The sequence below is a fragment of the Centroberyx affinis genome, unplaced genomic scaffold (assembly GCF_046629955.1).
Source record: "Centroberyx affinis isolate AG114_WGS23_722 - 3 ecotype Tasmania unplaced genomic scaffold, CSIRO-AGI_Caff_v1 ptg001435l_1, whole genome shotgun sequence".
Lineage (NCBI taxonomy): Eukaryota > Metazoa > Chordata > Actinopteri > Beryciformes > Berycidae > Centroberyx > Centroberyx affinis.
In genome coordinates, this window is record NW_027279910.1 from 23,220 (window position 1) to 45,735 (window position 22,516).

General features: G+C 43.8%; 1 protein-coding gene across 1 annotated transcript in view; it reads left to right on the forward strand.

Moving 5' to 3' along the window:
- The window catches only part of LOC139650077 (2-oxoisovalerate dehydrogenase subunit beta, mitochondrial), a gene marked incomplete at its 5' end in the record, with an annotated part of 43,541 nt that extends 22,524 nt beyond the window's left edge, over positions 1-21,017 (forward strand). Inside the window, 3 exons of the mRNA XM_071526634.1 lie at positions 4,750-4,836; positions 19,645-19,796; positions 20,507-21,017. Coding sequence (XP_071382735.1) covers positions 4,750-4,836; positions 19,645-19,785 — 228 coding nt within the window. The remainder of the gene's footprint in view (positions 1-4,749; positions 4,837-19,644; positions 19,797-20,506) is intronic.
- Between the last annotated feature and the right edge of the window lie 1,499 nt (positions 21,018-22,516).

A 22,516-nucleotide genomic window follows, 5' to 3' on the forward strand; every position in this document is an offset into this window, starting at 1 on the left:
CTTTGAACACTATCAATCATCATCAAGGCAAAATGTCAAGGGAAAATAAGGCCCAGATTGAAAATAACCAGAATTATCCTTTAAATTAGATGAAACTTTAATGATTCCTGTGAAGAAATTAGATAATCGCAGAAGCAGCAAGTAGGATATAGATAAGAGTAAGACAAATGGAGAGTACTGAAGATAATATAGGCAATTATAACAATGGAACATGGAGAATAATAGAGCACATAAAAATGCAGCATCTTATTTGAGAGATTTACAGGTATACAGATGGGAGAACATATATACAAAAATGTGTCCAGACATAAAATGTGCAAGTTAATGACATTATTAGCTTTACAGATGGAGGTAACACATGTACACATCTCTTGAGTTACAGAAATCAGTCAAGACATGCAAATATGCATAGTTGGCATTTGCAATTCTCAGAAGCTGGACACAGTGCTAGGAAACAGATTCAGTCAAACTCGAGGCCTTACCCAGTCCAAGAGTGATGTGCAGGCCAGATAACAATTACCAGGTGAAAATGAGAAAAACAATCATGAGAGAAATAAAAACAACAGACCAGACCACAAATGTGCTTTCCCGTTCACTAGAATTGAGCAATGCAGCAACTCCACTGCTTTCTCATTTGCTCTCTTTACCAATTTCATCCATCCATTTCCCCACTCCAGTTTCCATTACTCATTCACCTGTAACCTTTGCTTTAGAGTGAAATTTCCCCTCAAGCTGAGCCACCGTCTTTGAAACCCAGTTTGGCCTAACTAGCAGGATAGTCTTACCTTAAAGCACCAGAACTGAACCAGGATCTATTCCAGACTGAACCCACGTTCAGGACCTATTCAGAGATTAAGAGACCCCATTCCAGATCCAGCCTCACTGTAGATTTGTATCCCTAACTCTGTTCTTCACTAGTGTCTCTTTTTTTTCCCCCTCTCTTACCCACTCCATCCTCTCCACCATCACTCTTACCTTACCATTTGTGTATAGCCTACTGCCTCCTCCAAGCAACCTCATTTCACTATATTTCAGTGAAAAGATGCTCTTTGATGCATTACTTAGGTCTGTAGTCCCAAAATGGTCATTATTTTAAGAGGAGCCTGTTGGAAGCACACAGGACAAGAGCCACTGTGTAATAAACTCATCAGGCACGTGTCCAAGTAGTAAAATCGCAACAAAGAGATCCCCCTGCCAGCGGGCCTTTTGTCTTTCTGAGGTTGTACTGAAAGATTTATTGCATGTTTGTTTGTACTGTCCTCACTCAAGGCATATAATTTCCCTCTTGGATTTGTCTGACTGATCATCTTCATATGGGGGCCCTCTCTCTTCCTGTGGCTCCACCACTGTCTTTACAGTAACGGCTTTGCCTCCCTTCTGAGCCCCGAGTCCCAAGTTTACCAACATGAAAGGCTGGTCATGATGGGCAAATAAGAGGACTGGTTGACTTTTGAGAAAAGGGTCAAACCGCACGATGAGAGTGGATGGTTCATCCAGCACCGGAAACAACGGGGTTAAAGGCTACAGCCACAATTACTATGTACAAGTTACAGTGCTGTCAGTGTGTCCTGTCAAAGATGAAAAAAAGACTGTGTGTGTGTCTTCGGACCCCAGGCAGCGAGATGAGTTGAATGAGTTGGACAGTGCTAGTGTTGAGGCCGGCCATGAATAGGTTGCAGTCTGACAACAGAAGCCACTAGATTTGCCCTTTTGTATAGACGTGAATACTGCACACTGAAACAGACAGAAATGAGCACACAGATAAATCTGTGCAGAGACAAATGTCAAAAATCTGCCTGTTTGTGTTTTTTCTCCTGTGCACTGTTCTGTTTTTTTGGGCATCCTTCCTTACACCGCACAGGAGATGCAGCAGTATAATTCCTTGTCTAAAGCATGGATACATAGGGATGAAACCAAGTCTCTCTGGTTATATAGCCCATTACAAACCAGCTCATAGGGAAATGTAATAAGGTATGATTATGTATGAAGCAATAGTGCAGAAAGGAAATGGCATCGTTTTAATTTAACGGTGTGCGTACTTTTATTTGTTTTTTTCTTCATCCTCTGTGACTAAATGGCAGCTCAACTCAGCATTCAAAGTGCATTACCTACTGTACCAATGTACCCAGTGGCCATGTGCATTCCCAGACATTACCACATTTTGCCATTTTTCAAACATATTGTCATATTAGGCACTGGCATGCAGCATTACTCCGAGAATAGCCTACTGAATTAGCTTGTGCCAGCTAGCAGAGGCTTTCCCAATGACTGTCACTTCTGTTAAAGCAGCAGGCTTGTGGAGTGGGTCTCCTAACTGGGTCGCGAGTTTCCCCCGGCCCCCGGGGTCCAAAATTCTATCCCACGATATTGTAATAACAGTGGCAGGCTCCTTTTGTGTCAAAAGCATCTGAAGAATGTGCTCCCGATGCAGCGAGTATGATGATGGGTCTCCCCTCCTGGTTGGTTGGTTTCTGTAGAGGGAGGTAGAGGCAATGCTGGTGTCACAGGGTGAACTCAAACAGTTATGTAAACACATTCTGTGTGTGTGTGTGTATGGAGGAACTGTGCGTAAGATGAGGAATGGGTTCAGCATCAGGGCGTGGCAGAGCGTTGGGCGGCGGTGCTGTTTGTTCGTCAGACCTGTATGAGTCATCTTGCTAAGGCGAACTTAACAGCAACGTGTCATATCAAGACATCGCCCCAGTCTCAAACCCTCGCTTGATTCCTCCGCACTGTGCAGCTTGCCAGGTGTTGTTATTATCTTCCCATGTTGTTATAAACTTCCACATTCCTGAAGATGGTGTCATATGATCACTGATTTGTGCAAATTGAACTCATTCACCTCAGCTGTTTAATGATTCCTAGCTATTCAGGCTCAGTGAATTGACATGAGCATTCAATTTTGTTTTGCTACACTAATGTTGTTGAATTCACAACTCTTAAAATCCTTTGCATTCCAGCTTCTAAATAGCTCAGCATACAATACAATCCCTTCCAGTGTGCCCCACCAGGAAGAGGCCCGCTGGCATCGAATCAAGTATTAGTGTCTCAGAGTCACACACTGCTGACTCTTTCAGTCAGCTCCCATATTAGTGTGTGGTACAGTCTGCCAGAGTCAGTTCGTGCTTCACAGCCAAACCAAGGACCTCAGCAATGTAAACATTTGCCTCTTTAGCATCAGCATGACGCCCCAGAACGCTCCTGTGTTTGATGCTATGTGGTCCTCTTGGGTACAAATGTCAGGCCTAATTTGCAGCACCATATGGCTGTGTGTTGCATATTTTCAGGGGTTATTTAGATGCGTTGGCCATGTGCTGTTTGGCTTGTGGCTTTGAGGCAAGGGGGGAGGCAGGTGATATTCACCCTATGTCTTTAAATGAAGAGTGCTTTGAGTAGTCCCATTATTGCAGTGGAAACTCCACTCTCCTTCCAAAATATGGACCAGGGATTCCACTTCCCTCACTCAGCTCAGCCTAGGCATCTGTTTTTATGCCCTATTGAAACTTTGCCATAGCAAAATAGATCATTTAGGCAACAACAAACAAATCAGTATTGGTATTCATTCAGAGTTGACTTGTTCTTCTATTGTTACTCAACATAAGTTGCAATATAGTGTATAAACAATTTATTGCTGGATTAAAAAAGAAATACAACAAATGGATAGAGGAGGAGAAAGGTTTGCTGAAGTTGCAAAGAAGGGAACAGACATAGCCTTGGTCTGGACCAGTGGCGAGTGGATGAGATTATAGTATAGTATTGGTTTTATGCTGTGGTAGATAACGGGTGGAGCAGAGGCATCCTCCTGCAGTAATGCCGGGTTATAGAAAACCCAAATGCAAATGCCTGGGAGGCTGAGACCTCTAATGTCCATGATTGTCCCGCTGGCCCTGCGTACCAGCCTAAATCAGACCTCCAGCTCTTACTAGTGTGTGACATGCGTTTTATACACGCACGGACACACACACAAATAGAGCGTACGCGCAGCCAGACACACATACAGCCTGAGGGTAGTTAGCAGATATAGCGTACCACAGCGGGCAGCATGTGAACCGCCTTGACTTGGTAACGCCCTTCTCCTGGCCCACAGATGGCCTCACCAGAGGCACCTCCACTACTTTACCTCTCACCTCTGTATACACACATTCTCATACACATCAATCATACATGCACACAGACAAGACACACACTTTAAGAGACCGATGTGTCTAATTGCCTGTGCCAAAGCACACGTGATGACTCTGTTGGAGCGTGCAGTGAAAGCTGTTTGCGTGTTAGTAAGATCTTCCATGTCTCTTCCATTAGTCCACCTGTAATTATCATGCTGGCTGGAGATGTTTAGTTTCATACCCCTCTTTATTATTGATGCATTTCATACATATATGCAGACCCACCAATACATGCAACAATATGATGGGATGATCTATTGTAAACATATTGTGAATAAATGTAAAGTCATTTTGGGGGAATGAATTTGGACTCTGAATCTGAAGATGATGCATAGTTTATCAATATTTTGTTTTGCCACATTTATTGATCTTTGCAATCCATGGACCTAACACCATTAAATCTGTTCTCTGATGCACAAGGAAGCTCCGACTTCCTTTATTTTCATTTTGCAGGTGATGTGCGCTGCGTGTCTTTCAGAGACACCCCTGGTTTGACACAGCGAGTGAGCCAAATACTTGACAATAACCACTGAACAGAATGCTGGACCGATTGTAATTATCAGTATGTTTCTGTGTTTTTCAGTCAGTTGTGAAAACCGGGCGCTTGGTCATCAGTCATGAGGCACCAGTCACTGGAGGGTTTGCTGCTGAAATCAGCTCTACAGTACAGGTGAGTGTTTGTACTCTGTGTATCCATGCGCCTGGTGGATAGGATGTGTGTGTATGTTAGTATTGATTGGCAAGTTGAACATGTGATATCATGATTGACAAGTTGTATAGGTGTATTTGTCTGGGTATGGTGTGTTTGCTTGTATATTCCCATGGGAAAACCTACTGGATAGCATTTTATTGGAATCTGTAGCCCCTCAGGAATGTGAAGTGGTGGAGAGAGGCATGGGCCTTGATGGGCTGCAATGGCTTTGTTAATAATAATCTTAATTTGTAACAAAACAGAGATAGCCCATGTCTTTCAGTAAACAGCCCAGAGCTACAGAGGTGATAAGCTACACCCTAAGAAGCACTGACATATCTGCCAGTCTATAGCCATCTATAGCAGTGGTTTTCAAAGTGTGGTCTGGGTACCCCCCGGTGTCCTTGTTGGAGATTCTAGGAGGTCCCCAGCAAAACGAGGAATACTTTAATTTCACTATAATTTAATTCACTAGAAATTATCCCAATCTATGGGGTGAAGTCTTAGCAATTGGGGTCTGTAGTTGGTGGTTTGTGGGATGAAACCTTTTGAGAACCCCTGATCTACAGTATACGACTGTATTGTAGTGTATAACTGGATTGTATTGTATACCTTTGAGACCTGGAGGAGTTAAGTAGATTATATAGAGCAGCAGCTTCATTCTCAACAATGATCTACAATGCTGCACACACAGGGTGTCTTGGCAGTGTACTCATCTGCAATCGGTGACACAGAGGGTCTAACTACCCATATAAGGCTGATGAAGTATTGCTTGTTGCTGGCCATGCAGAAGGCCTGGACACTGTAACCAAGGCATGCAGTGCCAGAGACGGGTGATAAGAAATTCTGAGCTAAAAGTGATCCGTGACTAAATGAAACTTTAGGTGTTCCCCTTTCTTCTTCCCCATCATCCTAATGAAGTCTATATTTGGGATGGTTAGATGATGATCTTAAGTATGTGTGACGTGTTCTCCCTTTGTGAGGCTCTTAGCAGTGAGCGAGTCCCACTCTCCTCTCAATGAGCGAATCGAGTGTCAACAACGTCAGCAACTCTCCCTCTCCTGCCCGACTCCTCAAAAGGCATCGGGCTAATGGTATGTAGGGTATGCGTTACTTGGAGTAGTTTCCCTGTGAGTGTGTGTGAGCTCATAGATGAAGCTGTAAAAACAGTCCATCCTCTCCTGATTTACTGTCAGTCAACTGTTGTTCTCTCCCTCTCTCACTGAGGGCTTAAATGGCCGGTGAGTCATCCTCTTCGTGTCCATGTTTCCATGTTTTCACATTGTGTGCGGGTGATGTAAGTTGTTGGTGCATTCACTGATTGCCATGATCTGCAGTTTTCAAGTGGTAAGGTTTTGTTGGAAAGAATGCTTTAGGATGGTTGGTTTTTATATTTTAAAAGTACACAACCTGACCTAAAACCTGACCCATAGGCTTCTATTCATGTTGTGGAATACTTTGGCCTTGGATAAGTCTGAAGCTGATAAAGGCTATCAGTTACAGGAAGTTTTGTCCCTTATCTTAATATAGGCTTTTGCCTGTTAAAAGTTGGAAAGTACTTGTACTCCATGTACTCACAGTAGCCTGTCCAGGTGTATTCAGTGAGCTCATGGCATGTTGTCCTCCACCTTGGAGCAGGACCCACTCACACAGCTAGGTAACCCAGGAAACATAATACATACTTACCCCCTGTCCAGATGGCAGAGCGGCAGCGAGGTCGCAACCACGGTGACTCACCCGGAAATAACGGGGATGTGGTGTAGGCTCGGCTCTGATAATGGGATGGAACGGAAAAGCCGCTAAAAATAGGGCTTTCAGCGGAAAGGTGCTGAGCAGCTACAATAACAACAATAATATATGAAATGCACTTGGGTCTCAAGACGAAAGAGTAAGAGTGGCCCAGAGCAACAACAGAAGTGTGGACAATAAAGGTCTTGACCTGTTATACTTCTTCCTGCTGACTAGTGCAGCCCTGGAATTCTTTACAGTCCTCCAGGGCTCAAAATCAAGGGAAAAAGGTTGTCAATAGCAGACTGGTTGACAATATAGCTTGTATAGTCTAGCCACTGTTGTCTGAGAGCACCATTTAAACTTTTGTCTATTATTTCTGGATAGAGAGGCTTCAACTAAGGGACTATTAGACCTAACCTATCCACCTCAGGCCTCTGGGGCCTTACAGAAAGATCCATTTATGGATTAGATTTTCCCTTTTGTATTAAAAACAGCAGGGAGTTTGGTAGGGTTTGGCAAGTTTCCATCGTCAGCATTTGGCTGCAGCTCTCATGGTTTGATAATGTGTCATTGGCTGGCCTCTTGCTGAGTGTCTCACTGCTGACTGGATAGGATAGAGTAGGGCAGAGTGAGATGGGGCTAAAGACAATGCATTAATGGACCTCAGGGATGCACAGAGAGAACTGGTGAATCATCCTTCTTTCCTAAACTCTACTAACTACTCTCCAACCTCGCCTATAGTTTTTTCAGATTGGGAAAAACTTTGGCGTGTCCGTTTTTGTTTTGGAGAAAAAGACTGCTTGGCCATCAGTTTTTGTTTTTATCAAGAGTGAAATACTGCATCATATTGACTGTTAACATGCGGTGTACTAAGAGAACTCTTGCCTGCTTAGGCAGACAACTGCAGATCACAGATGCCTGCATGTAGGCTACCATTACTAAAGATGGTAGTTTAGTAGTTCAAGCTGTGCCTTCTTAAGTAGTCTTGTCTACAGTTCATGCCCCATCTTCCCCCTGCAATCACACAACCATAGATCACGCTACAGTCAATCATGCAGTGTTCCCTGAAGACCCACCACAGTTTTCTGAGGCGCTTGAATTGCCTGATTCTAGTTCCACTTCTAGTGCTTTCTGCTATTTGTGTGTAATCCGAATCAAGGAGAATCCAGCATCCAACTACAACCCAGCACTTACCGCTGAGTTGTGGTACTGTTTTGGGACACGCTTCAAAGACTACTGACTCCATTCCGGCCCGGTTGGTGTTGGTCGAGGAATGAAGGCTTGTGTGTTTTCTTCCATAAATGTCTTCCGAATCAGAACCAGAGCACTAGTTGCCTGTCAGTCTTGTTTGAATGGGAGGCAGAGTCGGCCTGATGTTTCCCGGGGCGTTGTGCTCCGCTGTAAAACCATGTCTGTCTCCCCATGTCTCTCTCTGTCAGGCAATACACTAAATTGCCTTCAAAGGATGGTGTTTATGTAAGAAGGCTGCTGTTAAGTGATACGGAATTGGATACAGGTACCGCTACACTACAGTATAGGTTGTAATGTCTCGGAGGTCATATAGCGATGGTATGCTGCTGCTTATACCACCTCATTCCAGGCGATTGCTGAAATAGCCCGGAGCCTGATTCACTCATTAGCCACTCCTGCCGTTCATATAACTGCAGGGTGTCATGAGGAGTTATTTCTCAACTTTGAGCTAAAATCACGAAAGTATGTCTTTGTTATGTATGTTTTTTGGCCAATGCCAACATCACTAATTCAGCAAGCTAAATCCCTAAATTATGGAAATGCAACTTTGTTGTAGAAGCAATAGCAAGATTGTTTCATCATCAATTTTGATAGCATAATGGCTGTAGAAAAATGAGACCACCTTGGTATAAATTGCACAAACTTTATTTAAACTAGAAATTTAAATTAAATGGCACAAAGATATGAGCCTCAACCAAAAGCGGAAAGAGGACTCACTTTGAATTGCTCTACTTGTTCATACAGAAAGAAAGTCCAGATGCTGTCCAGTCCCACAATGCCTAGCTAGGTGTGCAACATCAACTGTTGCTGTAGTTGAAGTTACTATGAAGAAGAATAGATCCACTCTATGTTGCTACACTACAGTAGGTTAGCTGTCTTTCAGTATCATAGCCTGTTAGCCAAAATATTTAGTTACCATTGCCGAAACTTAATAAATCCCATATCTGTTAGGCAAAGCTGCTTTGTTAGCTCAGTGTAGTTGTAACTATACATGTAATCTAAGCATGACAAAAATATTTTCCCTGGCAAAGCCACCGCAGTTAGAAACACATATTGTGATAGGAACACTGGGCAAGCCAGCATCACTCAATACAAGGTGAGAGAGCGTTTCATTAGCAGTGGGCACACTTAAAGGGAAACTTCGCTGATTTTCAACCAGCATTGTATCATTACAATATGGGTAGTATATGCAAATGAACAATGTTTAACTTCCCTCCATGTTGCCTGCACCCAGAGCTCCCCGCTCATTTGCTAGCAAAAGTCCGCCGTGTGACGCAAAACGCAGCATCTGTCGGACTTTGGAGATCAGCCTTAGACTACAAACTACGTTTCCACATTTTCTGTAGTGGTGCCTTCAAGGACGGTGAAAAGCAGACACTAAAATATCATACTACTAAATACTTTAAAATATCAGTGTATTTGGAAGAAAACTAGTTTCATGATACGAGGCCGAATGTCGCGCTGTTGAATCAGACACAACAGAGTCTGGAAGAGGAAGCGACCACCGGACCGGAACGACATTTCAGCTGCAGCTAAGCTAAGCTAAGCTGCTAAGTTTCTCTGTGATTCATCCAGAAGAGCTGAATCTAACACAAAAAAATAACTAGCTTTACAATATAATGTCGGAGCAGAGATGTGGCGCCACTATTACAACTTATGAGGCCAAATATAGTGCTGTGGAATCAGACAAAACAGAGTGTGGAGGAGAGGGCGACCACGGGAGCTGTAACAGCGTCAGCCGAGAGAGACGCGCCTACAGCCGGGGAAGGCTGAACACCTGTGCCCGGTGATAGGGTTAGAACTTCACGGTGCTTTGGTGAACCTGACTTTGTTTTCTGACAGAATATTATATCGGACTTTGCCAACTCTGAATACAGAACAACAGCGAACAGCGACTGTGTTAACTTTACCTGTAACTTGCGGCTACATCCAGCGGCACTCTTCAGCACTCGGTAAGTTGATCCACATAACGTAACTGACTCCAGTGCGCTGGTTTGGCTCGAAAAACGTTTTGTAAATGAAAATAATCCTCAGTAAAGAGATATAATGCTGCTTTGTCTCTGCTAACTTTGTCTTTGGTGCTACACTGACCGTGAACACACCGGTTAAGAGCGATATGGGGAATCCACAGCCGTTTTCTCAGTTTTCTCTGGTCATAGGGCTCCAATTTCAAAAATAATTGCACATTTCTACTACATGGGTGACCTAGTTTTAATAAATCATTATATTCACAGCAGTGAAATAGGCCTTTAATAAATTCCACACCTGTTATGCAAAAAACAGCTTTCCAAAATATTCACCAACAAAAAATAAATATTTGTTTGCCACACTGATCAGCCACCGCAGTTGCAAAGCTAAACCTAATATAGGCCAAGTAAGCATTACTCAATACCAGGTAAGAGAGTGCCGTTTGACTTACTGATGGACTGACTGACCTGAATTTGGTTCCTGATGAATATGTCTTGTTTTGTGGGAAAAATAACTTGCCTCCTTCCACAAGTTTATTCCCGCTCCATTATTCAGTTTGCATTGTGGCAGTTTCATGTCACGTCTCTATATACATATTTGTGGTAAGTCTTTGCGACAGTTGTAAAACACTACCACTAAGGGACTCGAGGTCATCAAGTTTTAGATTCTACTGGTAGCAGCTTAAATAAACAAATGTTGGGTGGCTGTGGCTCAGGAGGTAGAGCGGGTCATCCACTAATCAGAAGGTCGGTGGTTCGATCCCCGGCTCCTCCAGTCCGCATGTCGAAGTGTCCTTGGGCAAGATACTGAACCCCAAATTGCTCCCGATGGTTGCGCCAGCACCCTGTGTGGTAGCTTGCCGCCATCGGTGTATGAATGTGTGTGTGAATGGGTGAATGTAGGCATCTTGTAAAGTGCTTTGGATAAAAGTGCTATATAAAATGCAGTCCATTTACAAATGTACAAAAATAGACAAAACAAAACAGACTAAATCTAACACAATCAGGCAGTGTTTTTATCTAGATTTAATGCTCTGCAGAACAGACCCTTGAGGTAGATCTCAATCTGAAAAAAAAATCAGCCAAATCTTGTAACCAGATGATGGAATATACTGTAATCCAGTGTTCATTCCAGGGTGGGCGGATTACTTGTTTAACTGTGCCCAAAAAATGTGGAAGCTATCTCATGAGGCATCTGTTAGTTGACAGGAATGGGCTGAACCGGTTAGAAAAAAGGAAAGAACCTACTACTTGAACTAGAACTACTACCATGTTGTAGAGATGGGACGGGTCCGATCCAATATCGGTATCGTGTGCCGATACTGACATAATTCACGCATCAGATATCGGTCTGACATCGTCAATTCACGTACTGATCCAGATTCCATTCCATAGCTTGCGCTGGACCATGAACCCGCTGTAACATAACATGAGACAGTGCTAGTAAGTAGTAGTAGTAGTGAGCTAGTAACGTTAGCAGTTGGCTAACTCAACAACATGTCCTTAGTTTGGAGATATTTTAGTCTTCAAATTACATCTTGCCGGCATAGAGGTGTCCGTGTTGCCGTGTTATCGCTGCATTTGCTCTCTCTCTCTCTCTCTCTCTCTCTCGCTCTCCCTCTCTCTGTTTGTGATGTCAGAGGCCGCCAATAGTAGTATTGGTAGAGTTAACACATAGCAACAGTTTTACGCATTTACACAAAACATTTCAGTGAAAATAAAAAGACAAGAGACGTATAGTCTTGGCATTGTTTGTCACCTGTCTTCTGTGCTGCACTGGACGTTCCTCTATTTTAGACCCGGAAAACCCGAGGCGGAGCATTCCACTTCTTTTTCTGGAGGGGGTTTCCCTCAGTTGTTTTGGAAATGTCTAATGACCTTTATTAATTGTTGAATTTAATATTGTGGAATATTACGAACCAGGTAACTAATGCTATGAGATAATTAATTGCCAAATACTAATTGATGTCTCTTAGTAGGAGCCAGCTACTATATAAAGGTGGAGGCTGGAGCTCCTTGGGAGAGTATACCAGACCTTGCTGGCAGAAGCAGGCCAGATCGCTGTCGTCTGCAGAGGGCCCTTATCTAAAGGAGCATTGCCTATAGTGCAGATTTGATTTATAAGTATATCCTTTTTTGCCTTGTATATTTTTCTTTGTTTTGTCTACTTTTTGCAAGTTGTATTTTTTCCTTTTTTCTTCAATTGGCCAAATTTCTGTCTGTATATTCAAGAAAAAAGAGCTCTGGTATCAGAATCAGTATCGGTATCGGTAGATATCCAAATTCAGGTATCAGAATCGGATCGGAACTGAAAAAAAGTGGATCGGTGCATCTCTACTATGTTGTAGGGTTGTCAAAAGTATCGATACTTCGATAAGTATCGATACTAAAAATTTGAAACGGATACAATACTCATTTGTAACAGTATCGATACCAGCAGTGCTTTCTCTTAATGAAAAATCTAAAATAATTTATCCGCCTCCACTAGCCACACACACACACGCACCCTGCACCACTGCCCACAGCCCCTCCTCTCACTAGTAGCAGTCAGCTGGGTTGTTGCCTCATCATCATGTCAAGTCCACTGGGGCAACCCGGTCCAGCATGCCAGAGTGCAGTTCATCAGCGCTGGCGTAGCCAGTGTCCTTCTTCAGCACGTCCACATATGTTATCCTCCTAACACCACGTGTGGTTTTACCATGCATGGGTTCCCAGAGGACGTTTTGGAAGTTTTGAAGCGATGAGGTCAGGATGGCGCACGCAATGGCCGGTGAGCCTCAGTCTCCTTTGGCGTATCTTTGTGGTCACCAGCGCTAGACCAGCGTAGAGGTCAACATTGTTCATGTGTTCCATCCACGAGACATCCTGGGCCATACGGAGCATCCTGGTGTAACACCCGTCCAGCAATTTCTCCTGGGCAGTGGTGAGTGTCCATGTTTCTGCCCCATACAGCAGGACGGATTCAACAGTGGAGACGAAGAGGTTGCACTTGATCTTCCTGCTGAGCTCAGACTTCCACATTTTCCTCATGTCATGCAGCACCTTCCAAGCAATTGCCCTTCTGGTCTTGAGGTCCTTCAGGGAGGATGAGATCCAGGCACCGAGGTACCTGAAGTCCTCCTCCACTTTGAGGGTCTCTCCACTGCTGGGGCACACGACTGTGTCGTCGGTGTTGAAGGCCAAGACCTTGGTTTTCTTTGAGTTCAGCTGAAGTCCCACTCTTAGGCATTCAGTTTCGACTGCCAGCAGGAGCTCGTGGGCTTGCTCAGCGGTGTTTGAGATGAGCACAATGTTGTCGGCATAGTCAAGGTCCGTAGCTGTGACAGCTGGTACACGATGACTCCTCCTGGGTGCTAGGGTGACCCTGAGCTCCTCTTCACGTCCGGTGATGGCCTTCCTCAACGCGTGGTCGAGTACAATAATGAAGAGGTAGGGAGCGAGAGTGTCGCCCTGAAGCATGCCAGCGAGGATGTTGAAGGTGTCTGTCTCGCCGTCACGCAAGTTGACCTTGGCTCGAGTGTGCTCGTACGATCTGCTGATAGCTTACACTAGCTTCTTAGGAATGCCGTATGCCCTCAGAATGCGGATGAGTTTGCCTTGGTGGATTGTATCAAAGGCCTTCTTGAAATCGATAAAGGTCATGATTGCTGGGAGGTTTCTGTTCTGCACTCCCTCGATGATCCTTCTCAGAGCCAAGACCTGCTTGATGGTTGTCCACTTCTCTCGAAAGCCGCTCTGCTGAGGTCTCAGCAGGGGGTCTAGCACAGGCCGAAGGCGGTTGAGAATCATATTGTTAAAGGTTTTGGCAGGAACTGAGCTGAGGATGATCCCTCTGTAGTTGTCTGTGCTTGTTAGGTCACCAGACTTTGGGATCGGGATGATATTGAGAAGGTTCGATTGGTCCGGTAGTTCTCCGGCATCATAGGCTTGGTTGATGAAGTCCAGTATGATGTTGTCAACTGGAACATACGTCAGCACCTCTGGAACCACTCCATCCTCACCGCAGCTCTTGCCACTCTTCAGGGATGTCTTTGCCTTCACATACTTTGCCTGTGTAAATGGGCAATCATCAATAGGGAGGTCTGTGAAAACTTGGCCAATTTCTTCATCTTCGTCAAGGACAGTTGGGGGGTTGCCGAGGAGATTCTTGAAATGATTGTACCAGTCTTCAACATGCTGTTCGTCACTTTCTCCCATGATTTGAGTCGCCTGTGCCAATCTTCTGCCAGAAATCTCATTTATCAGCTGCCAACTCTTTGCGTGCTGTTGATTTGCATGAGCCACCTCCACTTCTCTGACCTTCTGAGTGAGATGTTCTTCCTCGACGGCGTTGTAAGTGTTGAAAAGCGGCGTCTTCTTCTCAGCGTACGCCTGTCTGCTGATGGAACTGCAGTCGGCTACGAAGGTGTTGTAAGCTGTGACCATCTCTTCTCGTGCCTTGACCACAAGAGGATCAGAGGACCTCACTCTCTTCTTCGCCTTGGGGATCTTCTCGAGACAGACCTCAGCCCCCGCCTCGTTTGCCCTGATGAAGTGCTGGTACCGGTCAGTTGCTGTCTCCCCCTCCTCTCTGCCAAGCAGCTGGAACCTATTACGGATCTCCACTGCATACCGGCCTTGTAGTTCCAGGTTGTCCTCAAGCTGTTTCCAGTTGTACTTCACCCTCTTGATGGTCTCCTTCCTCTTGGCTCTCAGACTAAGTCTGACTCTTGTTGCAACAACACGGTGGTCTGAACCAATCGTAGCGAAAGTACGGTAGGCTTGTGAGTTGACAATGCTGTTCCTCCACTTCTTGCGAGTTAAAATTAAATCAATCTGATGCTTGGTGTTGTGGGGTGAGAGCCATGTCCAGATCTTGCCTCTCCTGATCATGTACTGGTCAAGCACTTTGCTGGTCTTCAAAGTTGTGAGCATGCCATCCTCATGGACAATCCAGTGCTCCTGGATGCCGCAGATGGCAATACCCTGTTCCTTCATGCTCTGTGCCAGCTCCAGGATGAGGTTCCGCTTGCATTTGAGCAATTTCGCCTTAGGTCCCAGAGTGCACACTTCAGCCGCTCCCCTCCTCAGTAGGTTTGAAGGAGTGTCTTCCTCAGGCACGACTAGCGGGCGTGCACTGGTTCCTGCAGCTGGCATCCTGCTGACTCCCGCAGCTGGCAGTATAGGATTTGTGTCCGTGTTCATCATCATAATAGCCTTTCAGTAGCGAAAATAGAGCATCGGGCGGTCACTGCTCCTACCCGTGCCATCCTGTTGTAGGCAAACCTACCCTGCAGGACGCAGAGGAGGATCTGTTGGGACTCCAGCCCTAGCCAGTGTAGTGACATTCTACTGACCCTCCTGGCAGCGGGGAAATTGGATGCAGTTTAACGTCTTACCCAGGACTCAGTCAGCAAAAAAAGCTGCAGAGTGGTTTAAAATATTGTTTTCATGTTAAAATTATATTTTAACATGAAAATTAAAAAAAAAAAAGATTGAAAAAAAAAACAATTCCCCCGTGGTGTCGAAAATGGTATCGCATATCGTTATTTTCCTGGGTATTGTATTGAAGTTAGAAATTCTAGTATCGTGACAACCCTACTATGTTGTCTAATAAATCTACCAAATCTGTATTCCTGGTAACAAACACTGCCCGCCCAGTGAGTTTTTCAATGAAAACATGGCTTAGATTTAGGGATGTGCTCTACCACCTGGAATGCGGCTGCCATAAACTTCCTTTGTAACTGTCCAAGCAATTGAATAAGTAATAAATTAACACTTCAGGACTCCACTGAGCTCTTCAGGATGTTTTATAGCTTGACATCTAGCCTTAATTGTGGTGCTAATTTTGATAGTGTTATATTAGGCATAACAGCCTGTTGTCTAAACCTGTTCAAGTTGTCATTCCAGCCGCCAAGATATTTACTCCACTCAAACTGACAGCTGGTGATGTCAAAGTGTAGTTTGACTGCTGCATATTTGTTCAGACATTTTTCAGGAGATGTAAGAATGATTAGAAGCAGATTGATCTGTGATAAGATAAATGCTTGCCGACCACAGGCTATATAGGCTATAAGTCTTATATACTATATAGTCTATAGAAAACGCTGTGTTGTAGCCCAGAACTTATTTGATCTGAACTGTATGCAGAGAGGTTTAGCAACATGTTCAAGAATTGAAACCAGTTGCAGTACCCCAGCCTGTCCTCAGTTGACATAGTGTTCGTTTGGTGGCCTGTGATTGCCTTTTTTGGCTGGTACAGCAAGTGATATTGGCATTTTTTGCCACTGCCTGTGTGACTGCACCCACCAATCTGTGGCTGTCTCTGACAAACTCTGATTTGTGTGTGACAGGAGACACAATATCACGACGGCAACTCTGAGCCCCCGCCGGGTAGTATTTTTAAATCCTGCCTCACTGCAGGACGCAAGGTTCTTGGTTCTGCCATGTTGTCATATTTTTATTCTGACATTTTAAGTATATTACATATAATGATGCACTTCCCAAAAGATAAACACCGATTTGAATGAAATCTGAGTTGTGTGGCCATTCTCCGTCCAGCTGTGGTGGCAGGCAACCAGACTACTGTACTTTTCTCCTACTTCCAGTAAATGTATTTAGAGGAGATTACAGATCTGATCCAGACAAAAGAGCAAACTCCCTGGTACTGTCTGTCTGTCTGGGTGTCTGTAGAAGGGCAGAGAATAGCTCTTGTGTTTGTAATCTCTGCGGTCATGGATTGGTCGCACTGCCACCTCCATCAATACACTGGGTTGAAAAGAAAGTAAGATAACTTGTTCAGGTATCTGGTTCTTTTGGGTCATTGGTAAGAAAAAATGGTGGTAGAGTTTTTGTGAATGAGCTTTTTTTCCTCAGTCTCCAGTTTTTTTAAAACTGCCCAAACTTATCCAGATAGGTTGGACAAATCCTCATTCATTGTATATTATCTTGTCAAATGCAAATCACTGTGAAAATGATCTGTTTTGATTCAAGCCCTACAGAAGCTGTTATCGAAGTGCTCTTATTGTGTCGATCACATACAAAACACAGAAATGTAGGCCTGACCAGACAAATCCTCTTCGGAGTGTGAGATTGCGTGGGCCTCCCATCTGCCTGTCAACTGCAAGAGTAGGACATCCACATCCAGCTTTGCTCCAGGCCCACTCTATTCAAGTACACTCCTGTTCGACTCAAGTTGTAGCTTTCCAGTGAGAGTGACTGAAACTTGCCCAAGAAAACATCAATTACCCGAGAAGACCACTTGAAGTGCTGTTTCTTTGGATTGTAGATAGGTGCCAGGCATGGCATGCATTCATAAAGATCCTTAATGATCTTTAAAGCAAGACTGAACTGTTGTAATGAGCTTGGAATGGTTTTCATTTCCATCTTGCTCGGGCGTAATTGATATCCGCTCATGAGGTTATCATGACCCCAAGAAACCTATGAAATAGTCTTGGTATAGCTGCTGTAGGCTGTTGTGAGCTCAGGAAGAAACGCATAGAAGCTGCCTACAGGCTGCAGCATAGTACTGCTGTTCAATGAAAGCCTCACATCTTCAAAGAGTGAACTTTTCAGGATTCAGAACCGCTGGCTTTGTTTCCTATTCCCATGCATAGTTCAAAAATATACAATGGAGTTTGAATACACTTCATGAACCCCATGGCCATGTAACTTTCTCAGCACATAAAGGGCAATGTAAAGCTTAAAATAAAGATGATTTAAAAAGAAAAAAAAGGAAAATGCCAACATCATAGTTGGGTTTTCATGCCACTGCAATAAGGCTGCCCTTGGCAGGATCTGCCACAGCCTGTTGGAGAGGACTGTTCTCCAAGGGAAGCAGTTCAGCCCACTTGGCCCAAGAGGGAGGAGGAGACAGAGCGACGGGGAGGAGAGGAGGGGACGCTGGCACTAAACGATGTACATTAATTGAACCTAATCACCTTTAATTAGCCGGGTGGAGCGGATTGCCAGTCGCAGGGTGAATAATGGCAGAGGCAGTCCAGCGCAGAGCCCTGGACAGCAAACCAGGTGTCTGGGAGGTCGCTCTGGTTTCTCCACCCCCTTTTTTCTGGTTCTCATTCACTCTTGGAGATACCACAACTGTCACCCCACCCCTAGCATGTCCATCATCCCTTGCCCTGCACACTGTACTATTAGACCACTAAAACCTCAGGCTAAAATAGGTTGGTGATCTTTTGGATTAAGCAATGCCTCCCAGGACCTGCCGTCAACTCCACAGGGACACAGAACAGCATTCTCTCTCTCTCTCTCTCTCTCTCTCTCTCTCTCTCTCTCTCTCTCTCTCTCTCTCTCTCTCTCTCTCTCTCTCTCTCTCTCTCTCTCTCTCTCTCTCTCTCTCTCTCTCTCTCTCTCTCTCTCTCTCTCTCTCTCTCTGTGTGTGTTGTGTTTTTACAGGCTGTGAGATTATCGACGCACAAAGGACTCCTCATCAAGTCTGACATTCCCCTGAACTCTGCCAGATGTTTTATAAGAGATGAAAAACCATAGTGAGAAATATACAAGTTCTGCCCTGCCAAACGGCACCATGGCAGTCAGTTGGTGGGTTTGTAATTTGGGATTACATGTCCGGCTGAGTTTTCGATGCTGTCAGAGTGAGGAGAGAGAGGTCAAATTCCGCCCTCTGTCAGGCTGGCTAAGAGACACAGCAACTGCGCAAACAGGCTGTCCAGGAGGAAGGTCCTGTGCATAGAGTGGTTTGCTTTTGTTTTGGTTGCTTGAGCTGTGTGCAGGTCACAGTATAATCTGAAAGAGGGTACTTTAGGTCCTTGTCTGCAAGTCTGCGTGCATGCGTCCGAGTGTGTTCATTTAACTCAGCTGGGGGTTTGTCTCCTGTGGAGTGTTTTGGCCAACTTCATCCTGCTTTGACTCCATGGGATGAGGTCAAAAGCCAATGGAGCGACATGAGTGATGGCCTGTTTTGCACTCTGGCCAAATTGCCTTAGTGCTGGCCGACTCTGACCAGCCTAAATAAGCCATTTTTGCTCATATTTTAAGAGTCGGATATGATAATAAAGAATCAAGTATTCAACTGTTAGCCCAATTCTAAAATGAGCATTTTACAGCTTAATTTCCAATAACTACTGGAGATATCGTAAATGCCCCTGGATAATGTTAGGAAATGGGAATGTAAGAAAAGATAGGTGACTATAGTTGTGTTTAGTGTTGAGCGGGTGTGGAGGGGGATGGCTCTGGGATGCTGTAATTTACTCCTGATCCTTATGGAGGTGTCATGAGTGTTTGATATTCACTTTCAACAAGATTGTTTTTCCAACCTCCCAGGCAGCCCTTCGTTTCCATTCACTTCGTTATGGTAAAAAAAATCACGTGCGGTGTGGGCATATGAACTGCTTGAAAGTATGATAATTCAGCTGTGGTTTATACATGTAGGTGAAGAGAGCAATAGCGATAGCATAGTAAGAACAAAAGAGGGAGAGTTTTTCCTGTCAAGAAAGTGAGTCATGCTCCTTGAAAATATTTATTAAGGCTGCTCTTGGTGGAGAAATTGGTATCTGCCTCTTCTATTATATTTCTCCCTGTAGGCGTAGCCTGATGTCTTCCATAGTCACCATTTGTGGGTTGGTGCATCATTCCTCCCTGCACTATGGTAAAAGGGATTAGTACATCACATCCTGTATATTAGTAAAATATGATTCTACTCTGGTCTTCATCAAGCATACTTGTGACATGCAGTAGCCTATATGAAGCCCTTGCTGTCTGACAGCTGTCAGTGTCTGAATGCGTTAGCCCAGACATGCCATCTCTGCCAAGGTGAATAATGTGTGAGCACTGACAGCATTAGACTAACAGAGTCCTGATCTCTGTCTCTTTGTTGTTGTAGGAGGAGTGCTTCCTTAACCTGGAGGCTCCCATTGCCAGGGTCTGTGGCTATGACACTCCGTTCCCTCACATCTTTGAACCCTTCTACATCCCAGACAAGTGGAAGTGCTTTGACGCAATCAAGAGGATGATCAACTACTGAAACCCTGTTAGGTATGGAAGATATCAGAGTTATTCAACAGCCACTCCACATTCTATATTGTTTATTCCAGTAATGGTAAGTGGTAAATATATAAAAAGGTGGCTAAACTATAACCTGTTATCAGTGATTATTATAGGGCAAACAACTGCCATTTGAAAGTCAATTATATTTTCATAAAAGCATTGATTTTTTCCTAGAGAGAGTCTGTCTTCATATAACATAACATAAGTTTGATACTACTGTATCTTCCACTACATTCCTGTTTTAATCTTATCCAGAGACAATGGCTTTGTAAAAATCCCATGTCTTTTTCCTCGCCCTGAACAGCACGATGAGTCTAACATGCATTCTAGATGTCATAGATATGCCCCATTTAGTTTTGAAACCCCATGCTGCTATATTATAGGTTAGACTGTTGTCTTTTTTTGGTTACAGAAGTGAGTGTAATATCCTGTGAGATGGGACATAGTGTCAATCCACTAAGCTGTATTTTAATCCTTTTTTAATTGCTAATGTCATTTTGAATACTAACCATTAAAACGTCAGCCTCGGGGAAGGAGGGGGAAGGAGCTATTGAAGAGATTAATCCAACGATAGTCACCTCTCATCCTCCCTGTGCACCATCTCCTCCTCCTCCTTTCTCCTCCATCCAGCGCTTCTTTTCTTCCCATCTGCCATTCGCTGTGGACGGCCAACTTACTCAACCTTTCTCCTATTCCAGGGCCAACTTCTGATAGACGTGAACTCTGTGCTCTCCCCTTCCCTCTTCATTTATCCAATCAATGGAGAGCAGCCAGGAAAAGACACTTTGTCAACCATCCAATCAGGAAGCAGTATCCATATGGGCTCGATGTCCCTCTGCACTTGCCAGCTAATAGACTGTTACCTCTGTATTAGGGAACCTTATTCTGTTTCAAGGGAAAAATTATGACCACAATGACCACATGATCTATTCTATATGTTGAAAAACTCCTTTGGCTTCGACTGTCAATATGATACATATAATTTAATTTCCACGTAGACATTAAAGCTGGATACTGTATTTGTATGGGAAACCTGTTAGACTAGGTGGTTTAATGCGTCTGTCTGCCTCACTTTGCTGTTACTCTTGATTGAATGTGCCCGTTGTCTTTCTAATCTTTATTTGGTTTGACATGAACTAAACTTTATTGTTCTAATATAATGGACCTGTGGTTTTTAAGGAAAATAAAGTAATCTACATTGGTGCAATACGTTTGGTTTGTGATTTGCTTTGCTTTAAATTCATTGTTGGATTTTCACTGTTCCCATAGACTGTTTGGTAAGTCATTAACTTGTTCAATAGCGCCCATAAAGGAACAATTCAACCAAAAATGAAGTCATTATCTACTCACCCTTATGTCAATAAAAACGCTGTTTGTATATCCACATAACACACAGCAAGTTTGCTAGCGCTGCTCCGTATCAGCCTTCACTAAAAGAAGTAAAGTGGCCAGGTCCTGTTTTTATACACTTACAAAAACTGATTTTCCTCACTGACAATGATTGGTTCTACAACGCGCCAACAGTCACCCTAGTGCAGCAATATATGGCCACACCTTGTTATGTGTTGGATAATGCCTGTTTATCAAAGCTTGATATTATAGCACCTATTCTCTTTTCTTGTTGTGAGCTTTTCTCTGTATCGAGATTTGTTGATGGTCTGCTAGCTAGCTATCATTTTTGGTTCGCCTGAAGGTTAGAAGTTGGTTTTAGTTGAAGTCGACATTGTTGCACATAGAGCATGTTTACTCACTTTACCTTTAGGCTTTGTTTATCGTAAGCAGAACCGATGCGTAGAGGGATTTTTTTTTTTTTTTTTTTTTTTTAATGTAAATTGACCAGTTTTAATGTTTACTCTTTCTGTGAAGCACCTTGAGATTTTGTTGTATTTTAAAGTGTGCTATATAAATAAAATTCATCATTATTATTATTATTATTATTATTACGCGCGCAAGTTGCAGCTGGGCTGTTCAGACCAGAAGCGTATTTCTACACAGCCCATCTCCAGCAGACAGTAAGCACAGGCTATGCTCACATTGCGCTCCAACAGCCAAGGTAACCACAGACTCTGGCATCAAAGCAGTCACACAGATTGTTTTTGTCATGACTTGTGATTAGGTAGTCTTTGAGCAAGCCTATTGGACCAAAATAGTCTCAGTCTCTCTCTCTCTCTCTCTCTCTCTCTCTCTCTCTCTCTCTCTCTTTCTCTCTCTCTCTGTCTCAATTCAATTTCAATCAGCTTTATTGGCATAGCAAGCAACTTGTCCCTAGTATCAATTTTTATTTATTTATTTATTTTTGTAACAAAAGGCAAGTAATAATTCAAAAGCAGATAAGACCATCATCCTACAATGACTATCAATGGTACCTGCAGGGTTCTCAGTACTACCACAGCTAGTTGGCAAACACACACACCAACGGATGGACACACACTCACACAGTGAGTGAGAGAGAGTATTTTGCGATACATTATGTGGCAACACTATAGAGTTTTTGCACTACATTACACAACACAACTCGTATATAATGTAAATCTGGCACTGAACAGTCATTATGTGCCAACTGTAACAATCAGCCTATCACAGACCACTCACTGGACTACAACAACCACACAATGAACAGCTATGGGACACAGCATCACAAATACCACATCAGCATCATGGATACCACATCAAGAGCGCTTGTGTGCAATAAAAACATTTGAAACAAA